Genomic DNA, 25,564 nt, shown 5'->3' on the forward strand with positions numbered 1-25,564 from the left:
TGAACCAGAGTATAAAAAAGGTTCGAGTAGGATGTGGGATGTGGAGCCTGAGATCTTTGACTTGAACCTGACACTGAATGCCATGACTCACCTTAACCTACTTGAGGATATTGTTCCACCACCAGTCCAGTCTACTGACGCAACTTCCTACATTCCAGGACCCCCATCACCTATTCATGATGTAGAGTTGGAATATGCAGAAGATATAGATCCATTTGAAGATATGTAAATATATTGCTATTATCATTTATGATATTATGAATCATGATCCTTTTTGTCACTTTGTATGAGGGATGATGCATCATTTCAGTGTTTCAATCTTCATATTTATCATTCAATGTTCTAAAAGTGTTTGATGGTTTCATGGAGTATTTGATTTTTTAGCTCTAAAGTGTTTTTTAAAATTTAAAATTATTATTATTATATATATATTTTGTACGTGACGTATCCTTGCCGTATCCAGATCTTGGATTTTCAAAATCCTAGTGGATCTGTATCTGTATCCTGGTAATATATGAGGCAAATGAGGGGGGTGAGCTCCTTTTAAAGGCTTGGAGAGGGTATTTTTGGAGGGCAACAACCCTTACTTTCCCCTCCAAAACATCCAAGAAGCTTCTTAAAAGACACTGTGTGGGTTCGTCACGGCCTTGGCAATGAACTGATTGGTTTAGGACGAAATCGACAGGTTTGGCCATAAACCGACCGGTCTGGTTTGATTTTTGTGGTTTTTAGGAGAAATAGGCCCTTGAACCCAATTTTTTCTCTGGTTTGACCTGGTCGCCCAATGAACCGGCTGGTTTGACCAGTTTTCGGTTCAAGTCGATCGGTTTTTAAAACTATGCTTAAAATATACACCTCAATGTGGGAAAAATCCCAATCCCACCAGGGTTAATTTTAGAGGCGCAACCCCCAGAGTAGGGGCTGTCACCTATTCCCTACTCACTCCATTTGAGCTCTCTCCTAGACAAGCTGATGGGGTGTGGTCCCTAAAGATGGTTAGAAAAGGGGAAAACTTGTTGGAACAACAAGTCCTAGGAGACTAAAGGCAAGGCAACTACGTCTTTATGCAACTTGAATTAGAATTAATTAACAAGTGTGATTATTAATGAACAAGATAGATTTCCAATTATATCAATATGGCAAGATTAGCAAATATGGACCAGTGCCTTAAGACAATGTTCAATAAAGATTAAACCACTTGCAAAATGGAAATACTTCAAGTTACAAGATAAGCAGTGTTGCAAGGAAAACGTTAGTACAAGGAAATGGCACAATATTTAAGTATGAGCAGATACATATAACTTGCAAGAAAAATAACTTGTACTTCAAAAGAAATGCTAAATTAAAATATGACAATATGAAGGAACAATGAGCAAGTAAATTAAAGACAAGTATACGAATGACAATATGATAATGCAAGGAAAATATAATGATCAAAATTAACAGTATGCCACAAGAGAGAAAGCTAGATGGATGAAATGCAAATTAAGCTACGTGAGATGCAAGGTCTTGGTTAATTTTAGTTAAATGCCTAATCTAGATGAAATCCTTCTCCTCCATTGTTTTGAAGCAGGTCTTAAACAAGGTTGTAGAAAGAAGGTCCAAGGAAGAAAGCCAGAGCTTTATTAATGATACCTCTTTTTGCTTCTAACAACCCACGTGCCTCCGTTCCTACAAGGGATTGCCCACAAGAGAACTGCAAGGTCACTTGTTTTAACTATTGAGTAAGGGTCAAGCTTCTCCAATTGAATAGTGGAGAAGGTGATCCTAACTTTCTATACAACCAAGCTTATGCTTGGAGTTAAGTTTTAAAAAATGCAAATCTAAGGCTAAGATGCAAATAATGTTAAATTGCAATGCTTCAATGAGATACAAGAACAACACAATGCTTCAAGGAAGAAATACTAATCCACAATATGATGATAAGCACTTTAGAGCACAAAATTAGATTACATTAACGACCAATGAAGCATAGTAATGATAACTCAATGAAACAAGATCAAAGATGATTAGATTATAACAAAATCCCACAATGCATTTTAATAACATTGTCTTGAGATTATTCTTCACTTATTTAGACAGTTGGAATAAGTAAAGATTATATAGTGAAATTACAAGTATTAGATGGCAGATGAGATTGCTAACAAGAAATGAAAGAAATCACTATTTAGATCATAAATAGCAAATGAATTATGAAACCAAACAATAAATATTTCAAATGCACTTAAGCCAAGTACTAGATAAGATATGCAGGCTATTAGATGTGGTTAAGATGCAATGCAAGGGTTAGCAGCTAAGAAGATTAGTGAGTTAGTAGTTTCTCCCTTTTAAATCAGGAGAAAGGATGCCTTGGAAAGAGATTCCAAGCTCCCTCAAAAGAAATACTGTTTTTATTAATGAAATTTACAAAAGAAGAGGGTCTCTAGGCAAGGAGAAAGGCTCTTCTTCAAGGAAATTCTCAATTGATAGCTTGGCAAAATGCAAGACCTCCTAAAGATACAATTGGATTCACTTCAAGCTAACTCAAAATTTCTCCACAAATATGATCTCAACTGATTTCTTTTCTTCCAAAAAAGTGATGACAATGATGAGGTTCTATAGTGAACATGAGACACAAGCAGTGGCTTTTAAATGTGATGTATCTCTGCTATGAAGAAACTTGACACTTTAATGGTGATAAAAACCCCTGCCCAACAAATATATATCAGACCTTGAAAGCACCAGTGACACTAATGATTGAAACCTGCTTACAACCAGAGGATCAAATCAAAGACCCTCACAGCCAGTTCCAAAAGTTGATTAGATGTGAGTTAAATTTTAGTTAAATGTTAAAGGAACTTTGTTTAAGTTCCAAATGGCTGGAGCTTTATCAAATTATGTAAATGATCGGATTCTTCAGGCCCTCTATAAGCCTTTTGCACCAGGTGAGAAAGATGGGCTTAATGCTCACGTCAAAAGGAAATTAGGCCTCCCAACAAAACCCTTTCGGCCCTGTCAAGAAAACAAGTGTGAGAGGAAATAAATATATGTCAAATTGAAAGGAAAAACCCTCCTCTATTCGATGAGGAACCTCTACAAGACAGTGAATGATCAGATGACAATAGGTGCAACAAATTTCTAAAAATCCAAGTCTGCGACCTAAACAAGAATGGGTCTAAAAGCCCTAATAGTTAATCCCAATAAAAAAAGATGCAAGTGAAGTCAGGGCTCTATAATAAAGATTATCTCTACAAATTGATAACAAAATCACCTCTGAATAATTCGTTTGGACTGCAAGAAGGCAGGGGGGAAGAGCCGGCTTATTGTCCTCGATCAGCCCAAACCCTTACTCTGGAAGGTCACATCCATCAATCCATGCTGCTCTCTGTAGATCAAAAACATATCAATGTGCTCATATCTACCAGCTTAACCAACTCACTAAAGAATTCAATCACACTGCCTCATACATTACCAAGAGCAGTAGTCCTTTGATTTCCTGTTCATGCAAGACATTACATCAAATATTATGTTAGAATAAATACATGTCACAAAAGGATACCTTATTCATCCTCCCTCTCACAAAGGCAGCAACCACAAGCCTAAGCTTGTTTCATACAACAACACTGTCTCAACACAAGGAGATATCTTTGACCAAGCAATATACAGGATTTTCTGCCAATCAAATCACCTTTTATTGTCACAATATATCATTGTCATAACCAAAACCTGCTCAAACAACTCTCCAAAGAGCTTCCTCAACCAAACTGCCCCACAACTAGTCATGCTAGTAACCATGTACTCAACCTTGGTCGTGCTTAAAGCTACGAACTTCTATTTCCTGCTCATCAAAATGTCATGGCAAATCCCAAGCTAAAGCAACACCCAGATGTGCTCTTTCTGTCAATAATGCTTTCCAACCCAGTCAACATTAGTGTATCCATGCAGATTCATATCTCTGGGAGTATATCTCACAATATTTCATCTCGAACTCAGAGGCCAACTCCCTCTTACGCTCAATCATCAGAGGCTCACTACCTGTCAAGAATAGATCGTCAACATATAAAATCAAAATCAAAGGCATACCTTGGACCAACTTAGAGGTTTAGATCGGAACTGCTTCCAGGCTTCACCAGGTAACTTGTCAATGCGGACATGCTAGGCTCGGGGAGCTTGCTTCAAACCATACAATGCTTTTTGCTCATAGAACTCTCCATCATCTGCTCCATATTTGTAGGTCTATCATACTCCTGGTGCATTCTTGGTCTCGGGCATAAGATTTTAGTTTTTGTATCCTACAGGGTCAACCACACCCATAGGTGTTGTTCCATGCGGTTGGGAAGCTTATAACCACACCCTTAAGCCTTTCTCCCAACTGTTTGGGCTTGGAATAGGAGAAACCTTCTCTGCACAAATAAGAGCTTGCGACCAAAACTTCTTCAACAACATCATATAGTTATTCATGTCCAGAATCCTTCCTTCAACAGTCGAGAATTTTCTTTTCAAATTATACTAGGTGTTAAAAGCTCATGAATAATTTCGAGAAGCCTCTTCAATCATCATCATTCACGACATCAACCTGTCTATCATAATATTAAGTATTGGGGGTTTCCGCAGTGCAATATATTAGATATCATTTTTTGGGATTCAACTGCGTTAAGTAAGTCATTCATTTATGACCATTTCCATGAGAGGTAGTCGTAACTGACTAATTTCTCATGATTTTTGAATAGTCCACTTAGCACTCATTGCATTAGGTGATGCTCACAGGGGTGAAGAAGTGGGATTGAAACTAGTGAAATAAATCACATAGTGTCAATCATCACTTTCGGGACTTGCACCCGGTAACCAGGACTTCCCAGGAGGTCACCCATCCCAGATCACCTCTGGCTCAAGCACGCTTAACTGTGGAGTTTTCCCCACAATCAACCCTGCTTAGCTTGCTACCCCATTTGCAAAACCTTAGCAAGTATTGTGCCTCATGAACCATTCAAGTAGAGTTCCCTTCACTCTTTTGAATTAAGTTTTGGGGGTTTCCGCAGTGTAATATATTAGATATCATTTTTTGGGATTCCTCTGCGTTAAGTAAGTCATTCATCTATGGCCATTTCCATGAGAGGTAGTCGTAATTGACTAATTTCTCATGATTTTTGAATAGTCCACTTAGCACTCATTGCATCGGGTGATGCTCACAGGGGTGAAGAATGGGATTGAAACTAGTGAAATAAATCACATGGTGTCAATCATCACTTTCGAGACTTGCACTCGGTAACCAGGACTTCCCGGGAGGTCACCCATCCCAGATTGCCTCTGGCTCAAGCGCGCTTAACTGTGGAGTTTTCCCCACAATCAAGCACGCTTAGCTTGCTACCCCATTTGCAAAACCTTAGCAAGTATTGTGCCTCATGAACCATTCAAGTAGAGTTCCCTTCACTCTTTTGAATTAAGTTTTGGGGGTTTCTGCAGTGCAATATATTAGATATCATTTTTTGGGATTCCTCTGCGTTAAGTAAGTCATTCATTTATGACCATTTCCATGAGAGGTAGTCGTAACTGACTAATTTCTCATGATTTTTGAATAGTCTACTTAGCACTCATTGCATCGGGTGATGCTCACAGGGGTGAAGAAGTGGGATTGAAACTAGTGAAATAAATCACATGGTGTCAATCATCACTTTCGGGACTTGCACTAAGTAACCAGGACTTCCCGAGAGATCACCCATCCCAGATTGCCTCTCGCTCAAGCGCGCTTAACTGTGGAGTTTTCCCCACAATCAAGCCCGCTTAGCTTGCTACCCCATTTGCAAAACCTTAGCAAGTATTGTGCCTCATGAACCATTCAAGTAGAGTTCCCTTCACTCTTTTAAATTAAGTATTGTCATGCTACGACAAAACTGTTAGATCACAAATTATATCAGGTTGCCAGTCATGTATCATAACAACTCTTCATCAGTTGCTTCATCACCACATATGAACATGTCATCAAGGTTTAGTGTCATATAAGTGTATCTTCATACTTCAAGGATCATAATCACAACATCAAGTTAGGGAATCCAATTTTACCACTTGTCAGATTTACCAAGATTAACAAAGCCTTACCAATATCAATAAGAGTATCAATCTTATTGTTACACTTTCATCATGCTTATCACAAGCATTAACATCGTATCCAACTACCATATATCAAAATCAATGTATCTAGCCTTCTTTATGAGATCAAGAAATCCACCATGTCTAAAATGCAAAATGCTCACCAAATATCAAGAGCACCAATATATCACATGTACCAGAAATCAAACTTACTTTCATATGCATGCATGAGGGTGATATTCTTGTCATACCTCAGGGCTTACCTTTCCATCCAACATTGCAGCTATAATACTGAAACAATGTACTATACATACCTTGTAGTATTCATGTACCTTTGCAACTTGTAAAACTTATTTGTCATTGGCAGCTATAGCAGTTTGTCAACTTTCCACTAGCTCTTCTCTACCTGCACTAGCTTTCTTTTCTCGCACGTTTGATGATCCTTAAGAAGGATCTGCTTATCACATCTCATCTAGAAGTATTCACATACTCAAATATGCAGGAAGCAATAAGCAATAATGAAAACCAATATATTGAAACAAGAATCATATCACAAAGAATTAACATAAATCTAAAAGGATTCTTATCTTTAATGAGAGGTGATCAACTCCTTCTTGAACCAACCTTCAAGAGTCATTACTGACCATTATCCATAATGTTGCCTTCAATATATCCAATTGTCTTCATCAACAACTAGTCCTAATTGAGGAACTCTATTAGATTCAAGTATTTGATAGCTGCTCCCATGGCCGCCGCAACAACCTTTCTCCTCGCTCAGCAATCAGGGAAAGACTTAACAGGTAGGGCGGAATCGAAGATTGGAGCTAGGGTTTATGCCTGGAACCCATATGCGTCCTCGCCGGCGGTATATTTCGGCCACAGCGGAAGCGGGGTTCTGAAGCAGAGAACAAACAAAGAAATTACAGTGCTCACGCCCACCGTAACACGGATCTGGTCGAGTCATCTCCAGAAAGACGCAGGAAAGCCGAATACTCAGAATAAAGACACGGGAGGAGAAAGGAAAGGGATCCTGGGCGCTGTGGGGATCGGATCTGCAGCATTTCCCATAGGAATCAATGCTGAAATCAACGGAGGAGGGCTGCATGAAGCGGATCTACTTCTCTCCACTGTAAATAGATTCAAAAATCCCAGATCTGGCCTGGATCTACCCGATCCGGGAAACAATCGAAGGAAACAACAAAATCCAAGAGATCTGGAACCTCTCTCGAATACGGAGCCAGATGAGTCAGATCTGGCTAGAATCGAGCCATCCCAGACTGCCAGGTCAGGGTTCCAAATTTTTGTAAAAACGCCAAAAGGAACCACAAGCGTGATCTGGACATATGACAGCGACAGGGTTTCAGATCTGAAGAACAAGATCGCCGATCAGACTGGCTACCCGGGTGAGGAACAACACCTGTTAAATGAGGGCAGATCGCTGCAGGAATGCAGAACCATGCAAGAATACAACATCAAGCCAGGCTCCACAATCATTCTCAATATGAGACTAAGAGGCGGAGCTGAAAACGCTGGAACTAGCTCGCAAAACAAAGGGTCTTTTAAGGAAGCAGTGAAGGGCAAAGGAAAAAATCCCACAGCTGTCACTGAACCTCCGGGGCAGTACATTGTAGATCAACTACCGGAGAGCCCATCTATCTCCATCGAAATACCAGAGGTAAAAGAAATACATTCATATTTACAGAAAAAAGCAGTTATTTGTAGATTTAATGGTTTTTGGCCTAGAACTGATGCATTGTATCAATGGATCTATTCGGTTTGGACAAAAAATTGCCAAATCTACCTATACCCAAAAGGGTTCTTTATAGTATGCTTTGAGACAGAAGAAGAAAAGGAAACGGTTCTCAACCAAGGGCCATGGTTCTGGGGCAGTGCTGGACTTTTTATTGTCCCTTGGTTTCCTGATTTTGATGCCAACACCATGGTGGTATCAAGGATTCCAGTATGGGTTAGGCTGCATAATCTCCCTTTACATTTTTGGCATTCAAAGGTTAAATAGCAATTGGAAATACCTTGGGGAGAATGTTAAAGATAGACGGAGACCGATACATAAAAGGAATATTTACTTTTGCCAGAATATGCGTTGAGGTAGATCTCAGCCGAGGACTACCTGAGAGCATCATTCTGAATTTCAATAATACACAGTGGAAACAACCCCTGGACTATGAGAATACTGCCTTCAGATGCCGGGGATGCCAACAAACAGGTCATCTGTACAATGCATGTCCAAACCACAATAAGAACAAGCAACAGCAAAGGAAGCCGAAAGGATGGCAGAACATAGATGCAGTATATAAGAAGGCAACTACAGCAAAGAAAGAAGAACAAAATACAGCAAAGGATAAAAATCAGGACAATAAGGATAAGGAGATAAATGAGGAAAAGGAACAAGAGACCCAGATGGAAACAGGTGGTAATAAATGAAGTCACAGCCCTGAAGGATCGGATTCAGATAAGGAGCAACCAATGTGTACGATAGAAAACCAGCTAGCCGTTCTTGACCCCCCTCCCAACATGGATGGTTGGCGAAAAGTGGAGAAGAAGAAGGGCAGGAAGACTTAGGTCAGCAGGGCTTTCTTTTTGGGCTGCAATCCGAAAAATTGGAGCAGCTCTCTTTTCTTGCCTCTAGGCAGTGTTGTATATTGCAGGCTGTGTGATCTTCCCCCACACAGCTAAACTGAATGCTTTTTGCATATGCTTGTAACTTTTTATTTTAATAAAAAGTTCGCTTTTTTCTTTGGAAAAGAAAAACTAGTCCTAATTGAGACTAGCCCAACTAGGGGTTCAACACTGCACAACTCAAACCTTTATCATACTTCAAGGTTTCTTCCAAACCCTAACCTCATGATATCCATCAAACCTTAATAACCAGATTTCCTAGGGTTTCCTTCAAACCTTAACATTCTTTTAGGTCTCCTCCATCTTCTCTTGCTTCCATCAAAGGTGTCTTCTTAGGGGTGATCTCAATGACTTTTCTTCAGCCCAGCTCTGATACCATGTTAATTTTTCTTAGGGCTATATTGTTCTTTGCTTTAGATAATTGCATTTCATTATTTACACATTGAATTCACCCCACATCATCATAACATTATTCAACAACATATGCAATTATATAGAACAATATCATCATCAATGCAACGAAACATAAAGGAACAATATAAGAAAAACATTCACACATAGAGACACTGTTAGAAAATCGGAAAGGCAGAAAGATTTCCGTATGTTAATAATTACTTGTGTTATACTTGTATTCTTATTATCTTCTTTTATCTTATTTTCATCAAGCAATCATCAAATCAAAACATGAAGATCAATGACACTAGATGTAGACACTCAACCAGGGCTAAAACCCCTTCTAGGGGAAAACCCAGTCAAGCTCTTCCACTAATCAAATTGAGATAGACCAAGACCTTAGAACTGACCAAAATACCTTCATCCTCCGCTAAGTTAGCCTTCCAATATGATTCAATAAACTTGACTAGTCTTTTCTTGTCCAACAACTACAACCCAACAACAACCCAAAATTTCGACCCCCAACAATTCCAGAATTTTAGTCTAGCTATGGTACTGCAACTTTAACCCTTTCAACAACCCAACAACTTCGCATGTGTGAGATAAAGAGAGAGAAATTCAAATTGTTATGCTTGATAAAGACCTTTTTCGCTAAGGTTTCTTTCCTATTCCTTGAATTTCACACCTTTTTTTATCCCCAACAACTGCAGATTGAACTTGTTGATGATATCCTTCAAATGATGTCGAGTTGCTACCTTTATATAATAGATTCTGCCCCTCAATTAGGCCGATTTGTCTAGGTTGAGGCTGACTTGGTGGAGGAGACCTAAATGACCTATTTTACATTTTAAATAATTTCTTTCTTGATAAATGAAGCCCAAGAATGGCCTTTTACATTATGACATGGACAAGGACATTTGACATAAACCCTTGAAGCCTGCAATGGAGGATTTGACCTAAGAACCATTATCCCAAGCATGAAACCCTTACTTTAATAAGTCAATTTCTTTTATAATAAAATTCATTTTTCTTTCTTTTGATAAATACATTACATCATGACTCAAATACAATTATGAAGACCGACAATAGTAACATTTTTTCAACACTCCCTCTTAACTAGGGAGGTATTCATAATTACATATATACGGAGGTACATGGAAGATCTCAAAGTGATATACTCTATGAAGAGTTCATAGCACATAGTGCTATAGATTAGATACCTGACCAGGGTAGTCTTATCAGGTTGGACTAAGGTGTGTTCCAAACTTCATCCTCCATAGGTATCATCAAGCTTCCACTCTAACACCAAGCTAGGGATCTAGGTGCGTATCCAAGGTTAGAGCTCTATGACCAATGCCATCTACCTACTTCGGGATCTAGACATCAAGACATAGGCCGACTAGATTTCCTCCCAAGCATCTTGTTGCCACAAGATGCGTCATCTCTCCTTATCAACTAAATTAGATATATATCCACCACTCCAACCATGCTTCAAACATTCAATTTTTTTTATGGAGAGATCCTGCACAATCACAACCCCAATCAGTGATAAGCCTTCAAGTATATATACTGTTGATTTGGGGTAGCATCAGATGTGCTCTAGCCACGAAAATTGGTGGAAAGGCTAAAGCACATGAGATCTCCAATACCTAGAAATGGTTTGGGTAGATTCTAAACAGATTGGGAGATATTAAAATAATTAATATTTTTAATGGAGTCCATAAGTCTAAACTTAGGGAAAATAAAATATTAATGTGAATTAATATAAAACTGTGTCAGAATGGTCCAAAAGTCATGGATCAAGCCAGATCTAATCTTAGCCGTTGATTAGGGACTTAATCTCGGACGTTGATGTGTCAACGAGAAAAGTATAAGAGGAGGCTTGAGGGTCACTTGGAGAACACACTGAGGGAAACCAGTCGGTTCAATTTCTGGAGCGGGGTTAGCTGAGAAATTGAGCTAGTGGTCTGGTGAGCAGTCAGGAGGCAGCAAGTACAGAGTAGAGAGGCGGGATCAGTCATTGAAGATCAGCGCTGAGGCAGGAGAGGTAGACGTAGGGATTTTTCAGGCAAACGCAGAGGTAGCAGAAGACTGCGTAGTCACTAGCTGGGCCTGCGTGGGTGATGCAGAGAGGCCCAGGGCTGACACAGTCAAGCAGGGGCTGATGCAGAGCGTTGGAGAGCCACGCAGAGGTCAGCTGGGCTAACGCTGGGATTGGCAGAAGTGTTGGAGAATTATTTCTCTCTACGGGTAAGCCAGTTTGGCACCCTGTTGTGCTGAAGAATTGTCGAATAATAAAAACCTCCCTTGTTGCACCAGTGTTCCCACATTGGGTTTTTCCAGGGACTGTTGTCCAAAATAACTGTGTCAATGTGTTGATTCTTGTGCATATGTTTGTTTCTGTATTACGGTGTGATATCTTTAGCTGTATTTATTTTAATGCTTATTGAAGTAATTTCATGAATAACTTATTGTGGAATAAGTAGGAAAAGTAAATCAGTTGCTGCAGTGATATAATTTTCACATATACAAGTAAACACAAACCTATGGGGTCCTCAATCATTCTAATGTCTTTATATCATCAAATACAACTTGTTGGAAGCATTTTTCTTTCATTTCTTTAGTAACACCAAATATAGCCTTAGTACTTCTCAAGTCTTTTTCAACTTCATGAGTTCGTTAACATCTATCTGTAGTACTTTCATTCTTTCTTCAAGGTATTCATTATGACTGTCATAATATGCCCTCCCTATTAACTAGGGAGATATACCCTTTCTTCTAACCATGCTCCCTTTCAACCTTAAGGAGATGAACAACTTCCATCTTTTATAATATTGGAGAAATTTCATCCTTTCAAGGCTTCATTTCTTTCTCATGGCATCAAGGTCATTTTGATCATCATCATCATGCTCATCAATATTATCATCTTCAATTATGAACATCCTCAACATCTTGAAGGTCACGTACCTGCAAAACTTTAATAGCAAGTACAACCAAATACAAATATATAGAAGAATGAAGTTAGTTTACTCCACTTTTAATTTTTTATGACAACATCTTTCGGTAAAAATCACATAGGAGACAATCTCGTTGACGTGTTTCGAACCAACCAGTGTGGTTCATCTTCAAGACAAGATGAGGAACCAGATCTAGGCAATGAAATAAATAGATGAAGAGAGAAGCTAAGTAGCAGTTAGAATATAACAACTAGTTTGACTTAATACCCGTTATTAATAATTTTTAATATTATGATTTGACCAAGGAAGGGAAAGGGAACCAAACTAAATTCTATTATAGGTACAATTATTATTAAAATTGAATTCTAATATTATAAATAATATTATTAAAATAAAATATAATACTTAATATTATTAATCAAATAAATTTTGTTAATAAAATTATGAAACCACAAAAGAAACTAATAAAGGTAATATTATTACTAAAAATAGTATTATGATAAATATTGATATCAGTGTTGCGGGGGAGCGACCCCCCCCGATCCCGCTCCCGCTCTCAATCTGGGCTCCGGGCGGGAGCGACTCGGGAGTGGGTCGGGAGCACGCTCCCTAAATTTTTTTTCGCTCCCTGCCTTTTTGGGAGCATTTTGCCTTTTTTGGAATTTTTTTTTGTAGTAATGTTCAAAATGCAATTGTTTTTGAAAGAAACAAATAATATTTTAATGGGGCAGCGTAATGATCAAGTCTATGTCCCTAGTATTGATATATTATTTATGGTAATGTTAAATTCTTAAAGTAAAAGTGACATTCTCCTTAATCTTCATTTTCAGCCTTTTACTTAAATTTTGAACATTACAATGTAATGACTCAAGATGTTTGAGAGTGGTTCCGGCCTCATTGGATTTCATGTGGAGAAAGTAGAATTCTAGATTTCATTCAAAATCCAGCAGACTTATCAGTTTTTTAGGATTTCAGGATTGGGGGATTGCAATGTTTCCATTGAATTTTGTCATGTATTAGGGTATGGAACTCGTATTTAATCAAGAGCACCAATTCCTCTATGTACCTTGATGTTAGTGACATTGGTTGTCGAACTCCCCTATCATGACCCTCCTAAAAATGTACGCATCACTCAAACAAAATATTGACTTGACATGCTATGCTTTTTCTATCTTATGTTAATGCTTAGAGGGTGATATTAATGACAAAAATCCCTATACGGATACAGAGGTAATGACAAAGATACCTCTGGATATTAATGCTTAGAGGGTGATATTAATGACAAAGATCCTGATTTTCCAATAAGACTAAAAAATTAGACATTTCTCGTGGTGGCAAGAGGCCCAAGCATAAGAAATAGATAATAGATTTACTTCTCTTTTCTAGTTTCTAGTAGTTTTTATAACTATTGACTCTTTCATATTTATTATGATATTTTTTTAAACAATATATGACAATTTAAGTTTGAAGTTGGCAATTATAACTCATTAGTAATGAATTATGAATATGATGCTTCATGAAAGTTGAAAGTTGTTTCGTTTCATTCCATTTCATTTTATAACATTTCATTTCATGTTAGATATTATTTGTTGTAATGGTTACACTTAGCTTACAAGTACAACTTTGGTGATCAATGATGATAAATGCTATATATTGAATTTTGAAAGTTTGAAACTTTAAGATTGATGAATCATGAGACTCAATATGTTGTATGTTACTATGTTACTAACTTGTGGACGTGGTTGACGAAGATTATAACTTCTAGATGATTGTTGTTATATGGTTCAATCTATGTTTTTTATGTTTTTTATATCTAATTCATTATTCTACATGTTCTTGTTGACATATATGTATCAAAATATAAAAAATATATATATTATATAAAAAACGCTCCGGGATTCGCTCCCAAACTGGGAGCTTTTGAAAATGTCGCTCCCGCTCTCGTTTTCGCTCCCGCTCCCAAGTAACATTGATTGATATTATAGATAATATTGTTAAAATATTATAATAAATTCTTAATCTTACCACTAGTATCATTAACCACATAGATTTTTCTAAAAATATAAATATAAATACAAATAATTCTATAAAATCTTAAAAAAAAATTAATAAATAAAATTAAATACATAAAAACTTAGGAATATGAAATTATGAAACCAAAAAAAGAAATTATCAAAGGTAATATTATTACTCAAATTTTGTATTATGATTAATATTATAGATAATATTGTTAAAATATTATTATAATAAAATTTTAATCTTACCACTATTATCATTAATCACATAGTCTAAAATCTGAAAAAAAAACCCTAGCAATGACTCTCGCCTCTTCTGTGCAGATGTGATGATTGGTCTTTTCTACATGTTCTCCCAAAGCGGAGGAGCAAGATCTCCCATGCTTGATGTCCACAACATGCTCATGAATCCTTTGATTTATTGATTGACCAGTCTCACCAATATAAGGGGTCCCACAGGAACAAGGAATGATGTAAACACCCTTCCCATCTTTGGGGTTTACCAGGTCCTTAACTGATCGAAGAGAACTCCGAATAGTGCTAAGGGGCCTAAATGTTGAAGGAATCTTATGCTTTTTCAGGATCCTTGCAATTTTATCCGTGGTCCCTTGAATAAAAGGAAGATGAACTCCGGAAAACCGATCCTTGGGATCATTCTTAATTTTGGGACCTTTTTCAGCCTTAAGGAAAGCTCTAAGACCCTGGGATCTGCTATAACCATTCCTATTAAAAACTTTAAGGAGGTGGGTTTTTTCATCTTCGAGGTGATTTTCATCGGAAACTCGCAACGCCCGAGTGGCTAAGGTGTTGAGTACACCTAGTTTTTGAGCAGGGAAATGGTGGGAACTAGCATATTGCTCTGTGTGAGTTTTCTTCCGAAAAACCTGATGAGAGAAAGAACCGTCATCCTTTCTTGAAATGAGAATGTCAAGAAAAGGTAGGCTGCCATCAACTTCAAATTCCATAGTGAACTTTATGGAACTTGATTGACTGTTAAGATGATGGTAAAACAGCTCCAACTTTTCTTTGCCAAGAGACTAGACGACGCAAGTGTCATCCACAAACCTTTTCCAAAGTTTGGGTTGGAATAAAGCAGATGACAAGGCCTTGGATTCAAATGCTCTTTTAATTCTTAAATTTTAGATAAGTTTAAGCTAATATCTTATGTCAAAATTTTATTATGTAATGCATGGATGTATATATCCTTTATGTCTAGTATTTTCGATACCTCTTATTGGCACACCTATTTTTTTGGGACATTCGAGTACTCCATACCTGTACCTGACATAGCTCCATACCCAAGTAACATTGCTCTATTCTTGTTGATTATCTCACTTTACATCATTTTTACACCACTTTTGATGCTTACATTGCCACTTGTCAATCAAGTTATGTAAGTTTGTCAATTGTATTCCATAAGGATTACCATGAAATTAGTTGAATGAATATTTAATGACCAGAGAGGTGGAATCAAATAGTAGAGTGTATCCTTTGTATTTTGTGCATTGGAAGTCTTATCTCTGCATTTGGAGTGGCTGTTCTATCATTCTATGTTCTATTCCTTTTTTGTATTCTCGCCCCTGTAGAATGATTGTTTGCCCCTTTTATAGACTATAGAGATTTAGATTCCAAAATTTTATAGAGTTAGATTAGCATGCCAGAATTATTGTAAAACCTCATGGTTATTATATATATATATATATATAATTAGTCAGCTGCAACGGTAAGATCCTTTTACTTTATGCTAGTATTGACTTTAAAAATTTTCTGGTTTATGAATACCAGTTTGATATATGTGAAATTGAAATAAAGAGTAATTTGGTTGCTATGATATGTGCAGTGCTCGTGACAAGTTTGTTCTGCATTTGGCGTCTTGCGTGAAATGTGAATCTCTTGGGCGAGCTGGACTAATGACTCTAGCTCTGTGCATTAAAGAAGCTGCCTGTGGAGATGATTGGATTGAAGATGAAGGAACTTTAAAGGAATCTACTCTGTTATCTAAAACAGTCGACTGCAATGACATAGCTAGCAGGCATACTGTACAAAAAGATATATATGCAGACTTAGTTGAGGTTCTTCGAATTGTTGTTGAGAACAGTAAACAACATTTCAACCCAAAGTATAGATCTCAAGGTTTGTGCGCAACCAGCAAAATATCAGATCTTTTGGTCCTTTTTCCTATGTACCTTTTATGGTGTCAGGATTAAAGACTTTGCTACAATGAATTCAACAATGGTGCTCCATTAATATGTTTTGGGTTTTTATGAATTCTAGAGCCATCTATAATGTCCCTGACCATTTGATTGTGGATGCAGTGTGTGAGTATATCATAGTAGCTGCTTCGACTCTAGTGGTGATTTATGAAGTGCCTTTCAGCAAGTTTTTACACTTTTTGTCATCATTTCCTAGGGAATTTATTGTCAGTGGTGGTGAGTATAACAATTTTATATGGTGACTTTTTTACCTTAAGCATAAAACTGGACTATAATATGTTGACTGTTTTTTCTGTACTTCTGTCTCTCCATTTACTGTTTACGTTGCTGTGGGAATTGATTGTTTGATTGCTTTTGGATGGAAATGAGAAGGCCATATGTTTTGAATAGAAAAATTCTACTAGAGCTGAAGAAATAATTCACACCCTCCTTAGAATGATCATCACTTCCTTTTTTTGCCTCTTTTGGCGTCCTCAATGACATCCACTGTAATGCAAATGGCATCTCCTTCAAAATGATGCCCATCTTAAGTTGGACAGCTGCACATTCAGTGGCATCATCTGATTCCTTTGCTGAGGCACTGATCTTTCCGAGGGATAATTGAACTTTTTATTAAGGAAATAAAAAGTCACATAGCATATGCATTTAAGCATTCAAAAAATAGTGAAATCACCCAGGGGGGTAAAAGTCCAAAGCGCAACCTGTGCAAAAGTATGCCACAGTCCTAGTCACAAAGAACTAGAAGTATGTTTGTCCAGTAAAAAAGCCTCCCCAGTTTGGAGAAAACGACCCATAATAAGACCACAGTTACAGAAACTGTCTCAAAATAACTTATACAAAAGATACAAAATATACCAAAGTCACCGAGAACCAGATAATGGTGAGGAGGGAAAAACAAAAATCTGTCAGATCAAATTATATATTGTATGGCCGGTGGTCCAACACACGGACTGTACCATCGACTGTCTCAGTTATGCACTATATATCCAGATCCTGCTGAAGGCCCTCCTTAGATAGGAGGTCCACTGCTGTATTCCGTTCCCTGTCGGAGGTTAATGAAAAAGACAGAGATCTGTGTGATGAGTTCTCGACGTTCTGCTCATCCTTTGGGTTCCCTTTTGCCTTCCTTTTTGATGAAGAGCATTCTCACCAGAATCTCCTCGGTGGAAATTCTTGTTTCTTCCAGCAAATTGTATGCCATCTTCACCATTTCGATGACCCAATACAGATTGAGACCCACAAACCTTATACTTCAAATGATAGTAATAAAGACGCTCTACCAGGCATCACATTTGGTGGACGGAACTATCGCTGTGGCACTGATATTGTTGTGAATGATGACTATTCTTAACAGACTTCCATGCCCAATCATATCCTCAGCATTGATGTGTCACGTGACATCTTTACAGTGATATGGGTGCAGCCTGATCTCGGGCAACAGCAGCAGATGTGCTCAAATGACTTGGACAATGTGAATTGTGAATTTGCTTGCTTAAGAAAATCCTGTTTGGTTTGGGCAAACTTTAATTGAATCATAGCAGCCTCAATTCTAAAAGGATGTAGGATGAAAAATGAGAATTTGGTTTGAAGCTGATAAGGGTGAGGATGGCATGCTGGCGTACAACAATCGAGATGGTACATTGAGATTTTTCTTGATGTTTAACAATGAAGATGACATCCAGGCAAATAATTAGAAAATTTTATAGACTATAAGGTTATGGATAATTCACGGTTCAGGTCAGATGATACATTTAGCTTTTGTGTGGACAACGAAGTCTTAGTCTTCAAGGATGACAACTTTTGATTGTCTGTGAGCACTTAGGTGACTCGTAGTTCAGGTTAGATGATGCATTTAACTTTTCAGTGGACAACAAAGCCTTGATCTTTCAGAATGTCAGCCTGAGATTGTATGTAAGCACTTGAAGTCCTGCAGATGATCTTTTTGTGTTGGGTTGCTTGACCTTGGACTTTGTGCTAGATGCGGCACACTTTTTGATGAGGTGGTTATCATGTGACATTGATATCTTCTACATGGCAAGCATGTTGAGGAGGATGGTTTCTTGCATGGGTGTTGGATCTCACCTTGGAGGAGGTCCGTTGGGCACTAAGAGGGAAGGTGCTTAGCCCTGCCTTAGGAGGATTAGTGTACTTGATTTGAGGACACTTGGGTTGAGGGCACATTGCTTGGGGTCGTAACTTATATGTGGACCTTGGATACATATGTTGAGGAGGAGCATTGGATGCTTGTCTTGGGGGCAAGGAATCTTATGATGAGGAGTGCTTGACACTTGGAGCACATGCTTCGAGAGTGCACCATCTGAGGAACCTGGTGTTGGCATGTGTACACCTTGAAGAGAGAGCATTTCACTTGGAGACCTTATCTTGAGGACTAGATTAGGTTGCTTGTACCTATTCCACTTTTTTACTATTGTTGGCCTCCCTCACCTATTCTAAGTTAAGTGTCAAGAGAGTCTTTATTCTATATCATCTTTTCTTAGAGTAAGAGAGAGTTCATTATATCGCTGTATCTTGAAGATGAACTTGTCTTGAATGTACTCGTCTTTACCCAAGGGAGGAAGGCACTAGGACTTGTGAGAGGAAAAACCTATAGGAAACTTTGCTTGGCTTGGAGAGCTTGCGAGGCAAGTTTGGTGAAAGGTCGAGGATGGACTTGTTGGTGTTGACGCTTGCTTGCTGTGGAGCCTTTGGTGTGGCTAGATAGCTGGGTGGGAGGCCTTGCTAGACTTTTGTATTGTTTGTTAGGGTTTTCTATTGATTGTGGATGCCTTATCTGGGTTTTGGAGGTAAATTCCTAACTTGTGACAAGCTTGAAGGATTATCTTGTACCAGCCTGTGATAAGCTGTGGGTATGTACTTGTAACTTCATTCTTATGTCTATATGGAGTGTAATTTTCTGTTCAAACTTTGTGTACTTGCAGATATGCTTTTCAACTAATATTCTCATGGTGAGTGAGTAGTTTCTAGTGCTATTTGGTATGCTGATGTAATATGAACAATATGCAGATTTTGTTGAGTAATTTGACAAGTAAATAGAAAGTAAGAGGGTATATTTGTGGCTGTAACAAATCTTGTGGTTAATTTTCAAATCTATTATATGTTGGGAATTGTGCCTGAAGGGATGGAAACATAGTTTCCTTGAATTACAATTGTTTGGTTTTTATTTTTTTGGGCTGCCTGTGTATTGGGTTGGACATAAATGAAATATATACTGTTGCAATTTATGGTTCAGATTTATCCCTAAGGCTGAATGTTCACAGAAAACAGATCCAGGGAAACTCTAGGTTGAGGTGAAATTTCTGAATTTACATTAAGCAATGTTTTCTTGGTATTTCCACATTGGATGCAAGCCCTCTAATAAGAGGTTTCCAACACTCTTCTAACCCTGCTGCCAAATATTAGTACCAGTCAGATTTGCAGGATCATCTAGTATGTGCATGCTTTGTTCATTCAATTTATTTAACAATTTTTGATGGAGTTGATGATTCCTAGCACATCCCATGCAAGGAACAATCCCCAATTAAGGCTTCTTCCCATCCTCTACTCTCCAACCAATACAATTCCCAATATTAGGGAAAGATAAAACTAGACCTTTCCAGAGTATTGAAGCATCTGTGTTTGATTTTATAGGTAACCTGATCCGTTCTTCATAGGTCATTGTTCCCAGTTTGCTTTCATTGACTCACTTCACAGGTCATAGGCAAAGATAGTGATAACCCCCTTGGTGTTGGCACAAACCATCTCAAAGTGAGAGACATGAATGCCCAAGGTGACAATGGGCGTATCATTTAGAGTTGCACCAAGTATCCATTGATTACTGCAGTGTAGGTTAGGCGTTAAAGGGTGTATTCGTTGTGTTAGAGTATGGGTTCTGACTTATGATGATTGGGTGGGGCCATGGGCCAGTTTTGGGACAAATTTGGTTGAGTAGAGAAGCCCTAAAGCATACTTTTTAAAGTGAGACTGACAACCAAATTTTTGTCTTGTTCTCAAGATGATCACATCCTCATTTTTTCATCCAAGATTTATGCTGCTAATTTGTTTCGTTGGGAGTTCAGTATTGGTAACTACCTTTGGATGGGGATCTTGATCTGGGTTTGCCCTTTTATTGTCGACAACGAGTCTCGTGATGATATACTTATATGCATTCGTTGGTCACACAGTGAATGGGTATGTGTGCTTTGACAATTATTGTTGTGATTAATATTATTATGATGTTTGGATTTTAAACATCTGTGGCCTATATCTTTTGAGTTAGTTACCGGATAACCCACAGTAATAACCATATTCCGTCAACGTTTCAAATCCCAACAGGGATCCATCATTAGGACTATTTCTGAATGTTGATAGTAGAAGAGCTAAATGAGAGGTTTAAATAGTTATGAGGTGAGTTGTTTTGATTTAAGGATGAGATGAAGGTCAGTTGTTTAATAGCTATTATTATCCATATTTTAAAGTTTTTAATTTTTTAAAGTTTTTTATTGTAAATTTTAATAATTTTTTTAATTTTTGAAGAGTTAATAATTTAGAAGTTAATTAATTAATTGGAAAATATTAAAATAATAATTATTAAAAACTATTTATTATTAAATCTAATTCTTAAGAGAATTAATTAGTTGATTCATATAACTTATTCTTAATCTTAATCTAAATATAAATAATTCTTAATATAAATTAATAATAATATTAATAATTAATAGTAATAATTAATAATTAGTAATACTTATTATAAATATTCACTACTAGTTCTTACTAATAGTTTAATTGATTAATAGACATTATAATTTTTAATTACTAGTTATTTATAAATAATAAATGTTATAATAATTATTATAATCAATATAATTATTAATTATTAATTTTAATGAATATCAAAGAGTACTACTATTGTTAGACTAATAATTTAGAAGTTAATTAATTAATTGGAAAATATTAAAATAATAATTAGTAGAAACTATTTATTATTAAATCTAATTCTTAAGAGAATTAATTAGTTGATTAATAGAACTTATTCTTAATCTTAAGCTAAATATAATTAATTCTTAATATAAATTAATAATAATACTAATAATTAATAATTAATAGTAATAATTAATAATTAGTAATAATTATTATAAATATTCACTACTAATATTTTAATTGATTAATAGACATTATAATTTTTAATTACTAGTTATTTATAAATAATAAATGTTATAATAATAGTTATTATAATCAATATGATTATTAATTATTAATAATAATGAATATCAAAGAGTACTACTATTGTTTAGACTAATAATGTTTCATAATATTAGAATTTTTTTTTGTTCTTATTAAAAAGGTTAATTAACAAAATAATCAAAGTTTTCTCATTCTATTTTTTTTTTTAAACTTTTTATTGTTTTTAAAATTTTATTGATATTAGTTCATAGCTATTTTAAATGATTTATTAATCTGTCTTAAATTTTAATTCTACTAATAAATACTAATAATTACTAATAACAATTCATAATAATAATTAATACTTATTGTTATAATTATTATTATAAATGTTATAATTAAATATTAATTATTATTATCCATACTTAATAATATTGAAAATGATTATTTTTTTAAACTAAAACGGTTAATATATTTATAGATCAATGGTTGGGCCGTAGCCTAATCAACCGACATTACATGGAGGCTTGAGTTCACAAATCCTTACTACGCCTAACAGTGTTTCCTTCTTAGTTTTGAGACTGTCCATCGATCCAAAATATTGAGTTAACTGTTAAGTCATGTGAAGTCAGAGTGTAGCAATCAACACAAAGAGTGTGCAGGATCCGTTGGATTCATAGACCAATGGACAGGATCGAACCTTGAAGGAATTTCACATCCGCGAATGTAGTTTACAAAATGACGGCCTTAAGACTTAAAAGGGTACGATTTGCGATTCTCGAATAATCCAATGTTCCACCAAGGTTCCGGGACGAGGGGGCGCGGGAGCGGCCTATGCAAAAGCTCCCTACCATTTTTTAGGAAACGTGGGGGAGCGTCAGGGTCTTAAAAATTTATAAATATAAAATATAATTTATTAATTGAGTCCACTATGACAATTTGGTTTGAATTGAAAAGCTGCAAAGCATGATCATTGATATGAATATCATTTGACATTATCCAAATTTATAATATCATGTAAAATAATAAATTTAAAATTCTAATTCAGCTTGGTCAAATTCTAATTTAGATTTTGGTCAGACAGAGGGAGAGCTTCAGCTTGATAAGGTAGCCACTGAATTCTGTGAAAAGGTAAATGAACAGATCAGGAACACTGCATTGGCAGTAGAAGGGGCAACTACAATGGGTTGTCCAGTTGTATTGGATCCAACAGCTAGAAAGTTTGTTATATTATATATAATATAGACAATACACCATATGTTGAAAGAAGAGTTTTAGTTCCAGGAGAGATGAGAAGATCACATGAAAGAGTTTCTGACAGTTTACTATCAAATGACATTGACTGCAGGATGACCAACTGCGAACCAACTTGGGTGACCAACGATGGCATGGATAATTTGTCTACCTTATTAGAGCAATGCCATGCAGTTCAAACTTCAAACTAGCAGTGTATTTCAGGGGTGAAAATAATTTTTATACCTGAGAATTCAAGTTGAGCCACTATGCTCTGTGTAAATTTTGTAACTGTATAAATTCATATATAACGACAGTTCCTGAGATTTCTTACTGCACATAGTATTTTGTCATGCTTGCAGTAAACGCATGTTAGTCTATATTCCACCCAATTATTTCCCACATGACATAGGTGCTGCTTCCATAGTTTGTATGTCAAATGTCATGCAAATTAAAAACACAAGAATGTCTCATATTCTTTGCCTGTCACTTCAGTTATCTCCCCACTGTAATCCAGCCATCACTTGAGAAAAAAAGGAGAAGTTTTAAAAGGGAAAATTCATGTACATGCTATATGGTCCAGCAAATTTCCATGATACTGACCCTCTAAAATAATGCTTGTTGAAACCAAAAGACAGCACAAGACGTTATCCCCATACAGAACATGAGTAGCTTTGTACCACTTTAGGTCTATTAAATCATAAACTATAAGCAAGGCCATTTTTTTGGGAGCATGGGGAAACGTCCCCTCAGGGAAGGGAAACGTTTCCCTGGCACGTCCCACTGAGTTTCCTCCATTTTGGGAGCGTGGGGAAACGTCCCCTACTCGTCCCCAAGTCCCCGGAGCGCGGGGGAGCGAGGAAACTAGACCCCTAGCGGGGGGGGGGGGGCGAGTCCCCGTGGAACACTGGAATAATCGCATCGGAGAAGAGCTGTTGGCGATGTCGGATCATAGACCGTTCCTTTTAGCAATGCGATCGACCTCCAATGGTTAAGGCCCCTATTAATCAACATAGGCTAACTCCTAGCCATATATACTTATCGGGACTTTTAAAACCCTCTCATTAATCTTCATTACCCCTTAACCACGTATATATAACCTTTTCCTTTCTTAACATTGGTTATATATAATTAACATGTAAAAACCTTCCATCGGCGCTATTTCCTTATAAACCATTACAAAGGAAATATCCACAAAACAAACCTTTCCGCCTTAGTACGGTCTTGACACGCTTTCCGAGGTTCCACCTTTATCGCAATCGGGTATCGGCTCCTCCGTGGCTCACATTAATACACACCTCCTCCGCATCCGATATGTGATTGAACTGTCGGACTTCAAACTTTATAAACTCGCGCTCATAACTTCATCGGGTCCGCACCCATCGGCCCTTCGCATTATCGCGTGTCGCTTCCATACCCCGATCCCCGATCGACCAACTTGCATATTAAACCTCCGCCGTTGATCTACTCTTAGTAGATCCGATGGTTCACATTTGCTTTGGGTTGACAACACACACGGGGGTTAACCGCCCGATAAAGCGGTTTCCCCTCACTCCTCCGCTGCTACGTGTCCTCCGATTAGTGGAATCGGAGCCAAGCCCTCGATACCACTTACCACTACTTTGCCACCCGAAATACCACTCGAGGTTATAAATCCGCCTTTTCACTGCGTTAACTCCTGTGCTCTTTCACATGCAATGACCCTTAATCTACTCCATCGGTCAGTTCTGATAGTTCCTTTAGGTTCCTTTGTTGTTTAATCTAGATCGTTGATCACTGAGATCCAACGGTTACTTGGGGCAAATTTTGATCGGCGCAGCGCTGTTGAGCTATGGTATGGCAATCCACATGGGCTCTTCTGAGTTTTTTTTGAAAAACCCTTGAGTTAGACAACATCCCTCATTGGCTTTGATATCTGCCTCCTTGTTTGAGCTGCGGAGGATGTGAAAAAAGGAGGAGGTAAAAAAAACCAGCAGGCCCGACAGCCTCTGGAGAGTATTATTGAGAGCCGGATTGCTAAAGTGCTCCTCTGAGTTTAATGTCTTTATCAAGAGCTTTGAGTCCCTGAAGACCTGAAGAGCTTTGTGTCCATGCTCCTGTGCGATCTGGCAACCTTTAAGAAGCCCGAGAATTTTGGCCTGATTGTTTGTGCTCTGTCCTAGTCCCCAGCTGTAGCTATCTATTCGGGAGCCGTCCTGAGAGTAGACCACTCCACCTGCACCAGAGATCCCTGGATTGCCTTTAGAGGCGCCATCGAAGAAAACGGTTACCTTTCCCTGCTTCCTCCACCAGGTTTGGAACTCTGCATCCAATGTTCTAATGCGCCAAGCAGGATTGAATGTGGGGCGAGCAGGTACTTTCTTGCTGTCCCGAACGAGAAGGGTTCCCAGCCAGCTTCATTCTTCAGTTGTGAGGGTATCGTCTAACTTGCTGGAGTAGTTTCCTAGAGCTTCCATCAAGGACGCCTTAGCTCTGGCAACCATTGACAAGGGAGAGGACGTTACATTGTTGAATATCCAGTTATTTTGGGCGAGCCAGAGCTTCCAGCAAATGAACTTGGGAATGGAGTGCTAGATCCGATTCCACAGTGATTGTGCGTTGAGAGTCCTAGGGTACCTTGCAGTCCAGGTGGAGAAGAGTTCCATGACTGTACACTAGAGAGGGGCGGGTGCGTTGAGACCGTGGAGGACGAGAGCCCATACTGATTGGGCAAAGACGCAACTTACAAAGAGGTGGTCCACGTTTTCAGATGCCGATCTACACAAAATGCACCAATGTGGCCCTATAATGCCTCTGTGGGCAAGATTTTCACCTATCAACACTTTCCTGTGAATAAGTAGCCAAGTGAAAAAATTCACCTTGGGGATTTCGTATGCATCCCATGTGCGCT

The 25,564-nt window shown here is 37.6% G+C and overlaps 1 protein-coding gene across 1 annotated transcript in view; it reads left to right on the forward strand.

Moving 5' to 3' along the window:
- The window catches only part of LOC149252027 (tRNA/rRNA methyltransferase (SpoU) family protein), a 425,400-nt gene that overhangs the window by 108,547 nt on the left and 291,289 nt on the right, over positions 1 to 25,564 (forward strand). Inside the window, 2 exon segments of the mRNA XM_089459645.1 lie at positions 15,909 to 16,201; positions 16,384 to 16,497. Of these exon segments, the coding sequence (XP_089315771.1) occupies positions 15,909 to 16,201; positions 16,384 to 16,497 (407 nt within the window).

Source organism: Pinus tabuliformis, chromosome 7 (genome assembly GCF_031772625.1).
Source record: "Pinus tabuliformis cultivar Carrire ecotype Pingquan chromosome 7, CPIR1, whole genome shotgun sequence".
Lineage (NCBI taxonomy): Eukaryota > Viridiplantae > Streptophyta > Pinopsida > Pinales > Pinaceae > Pinus > Pinus tabuliformis.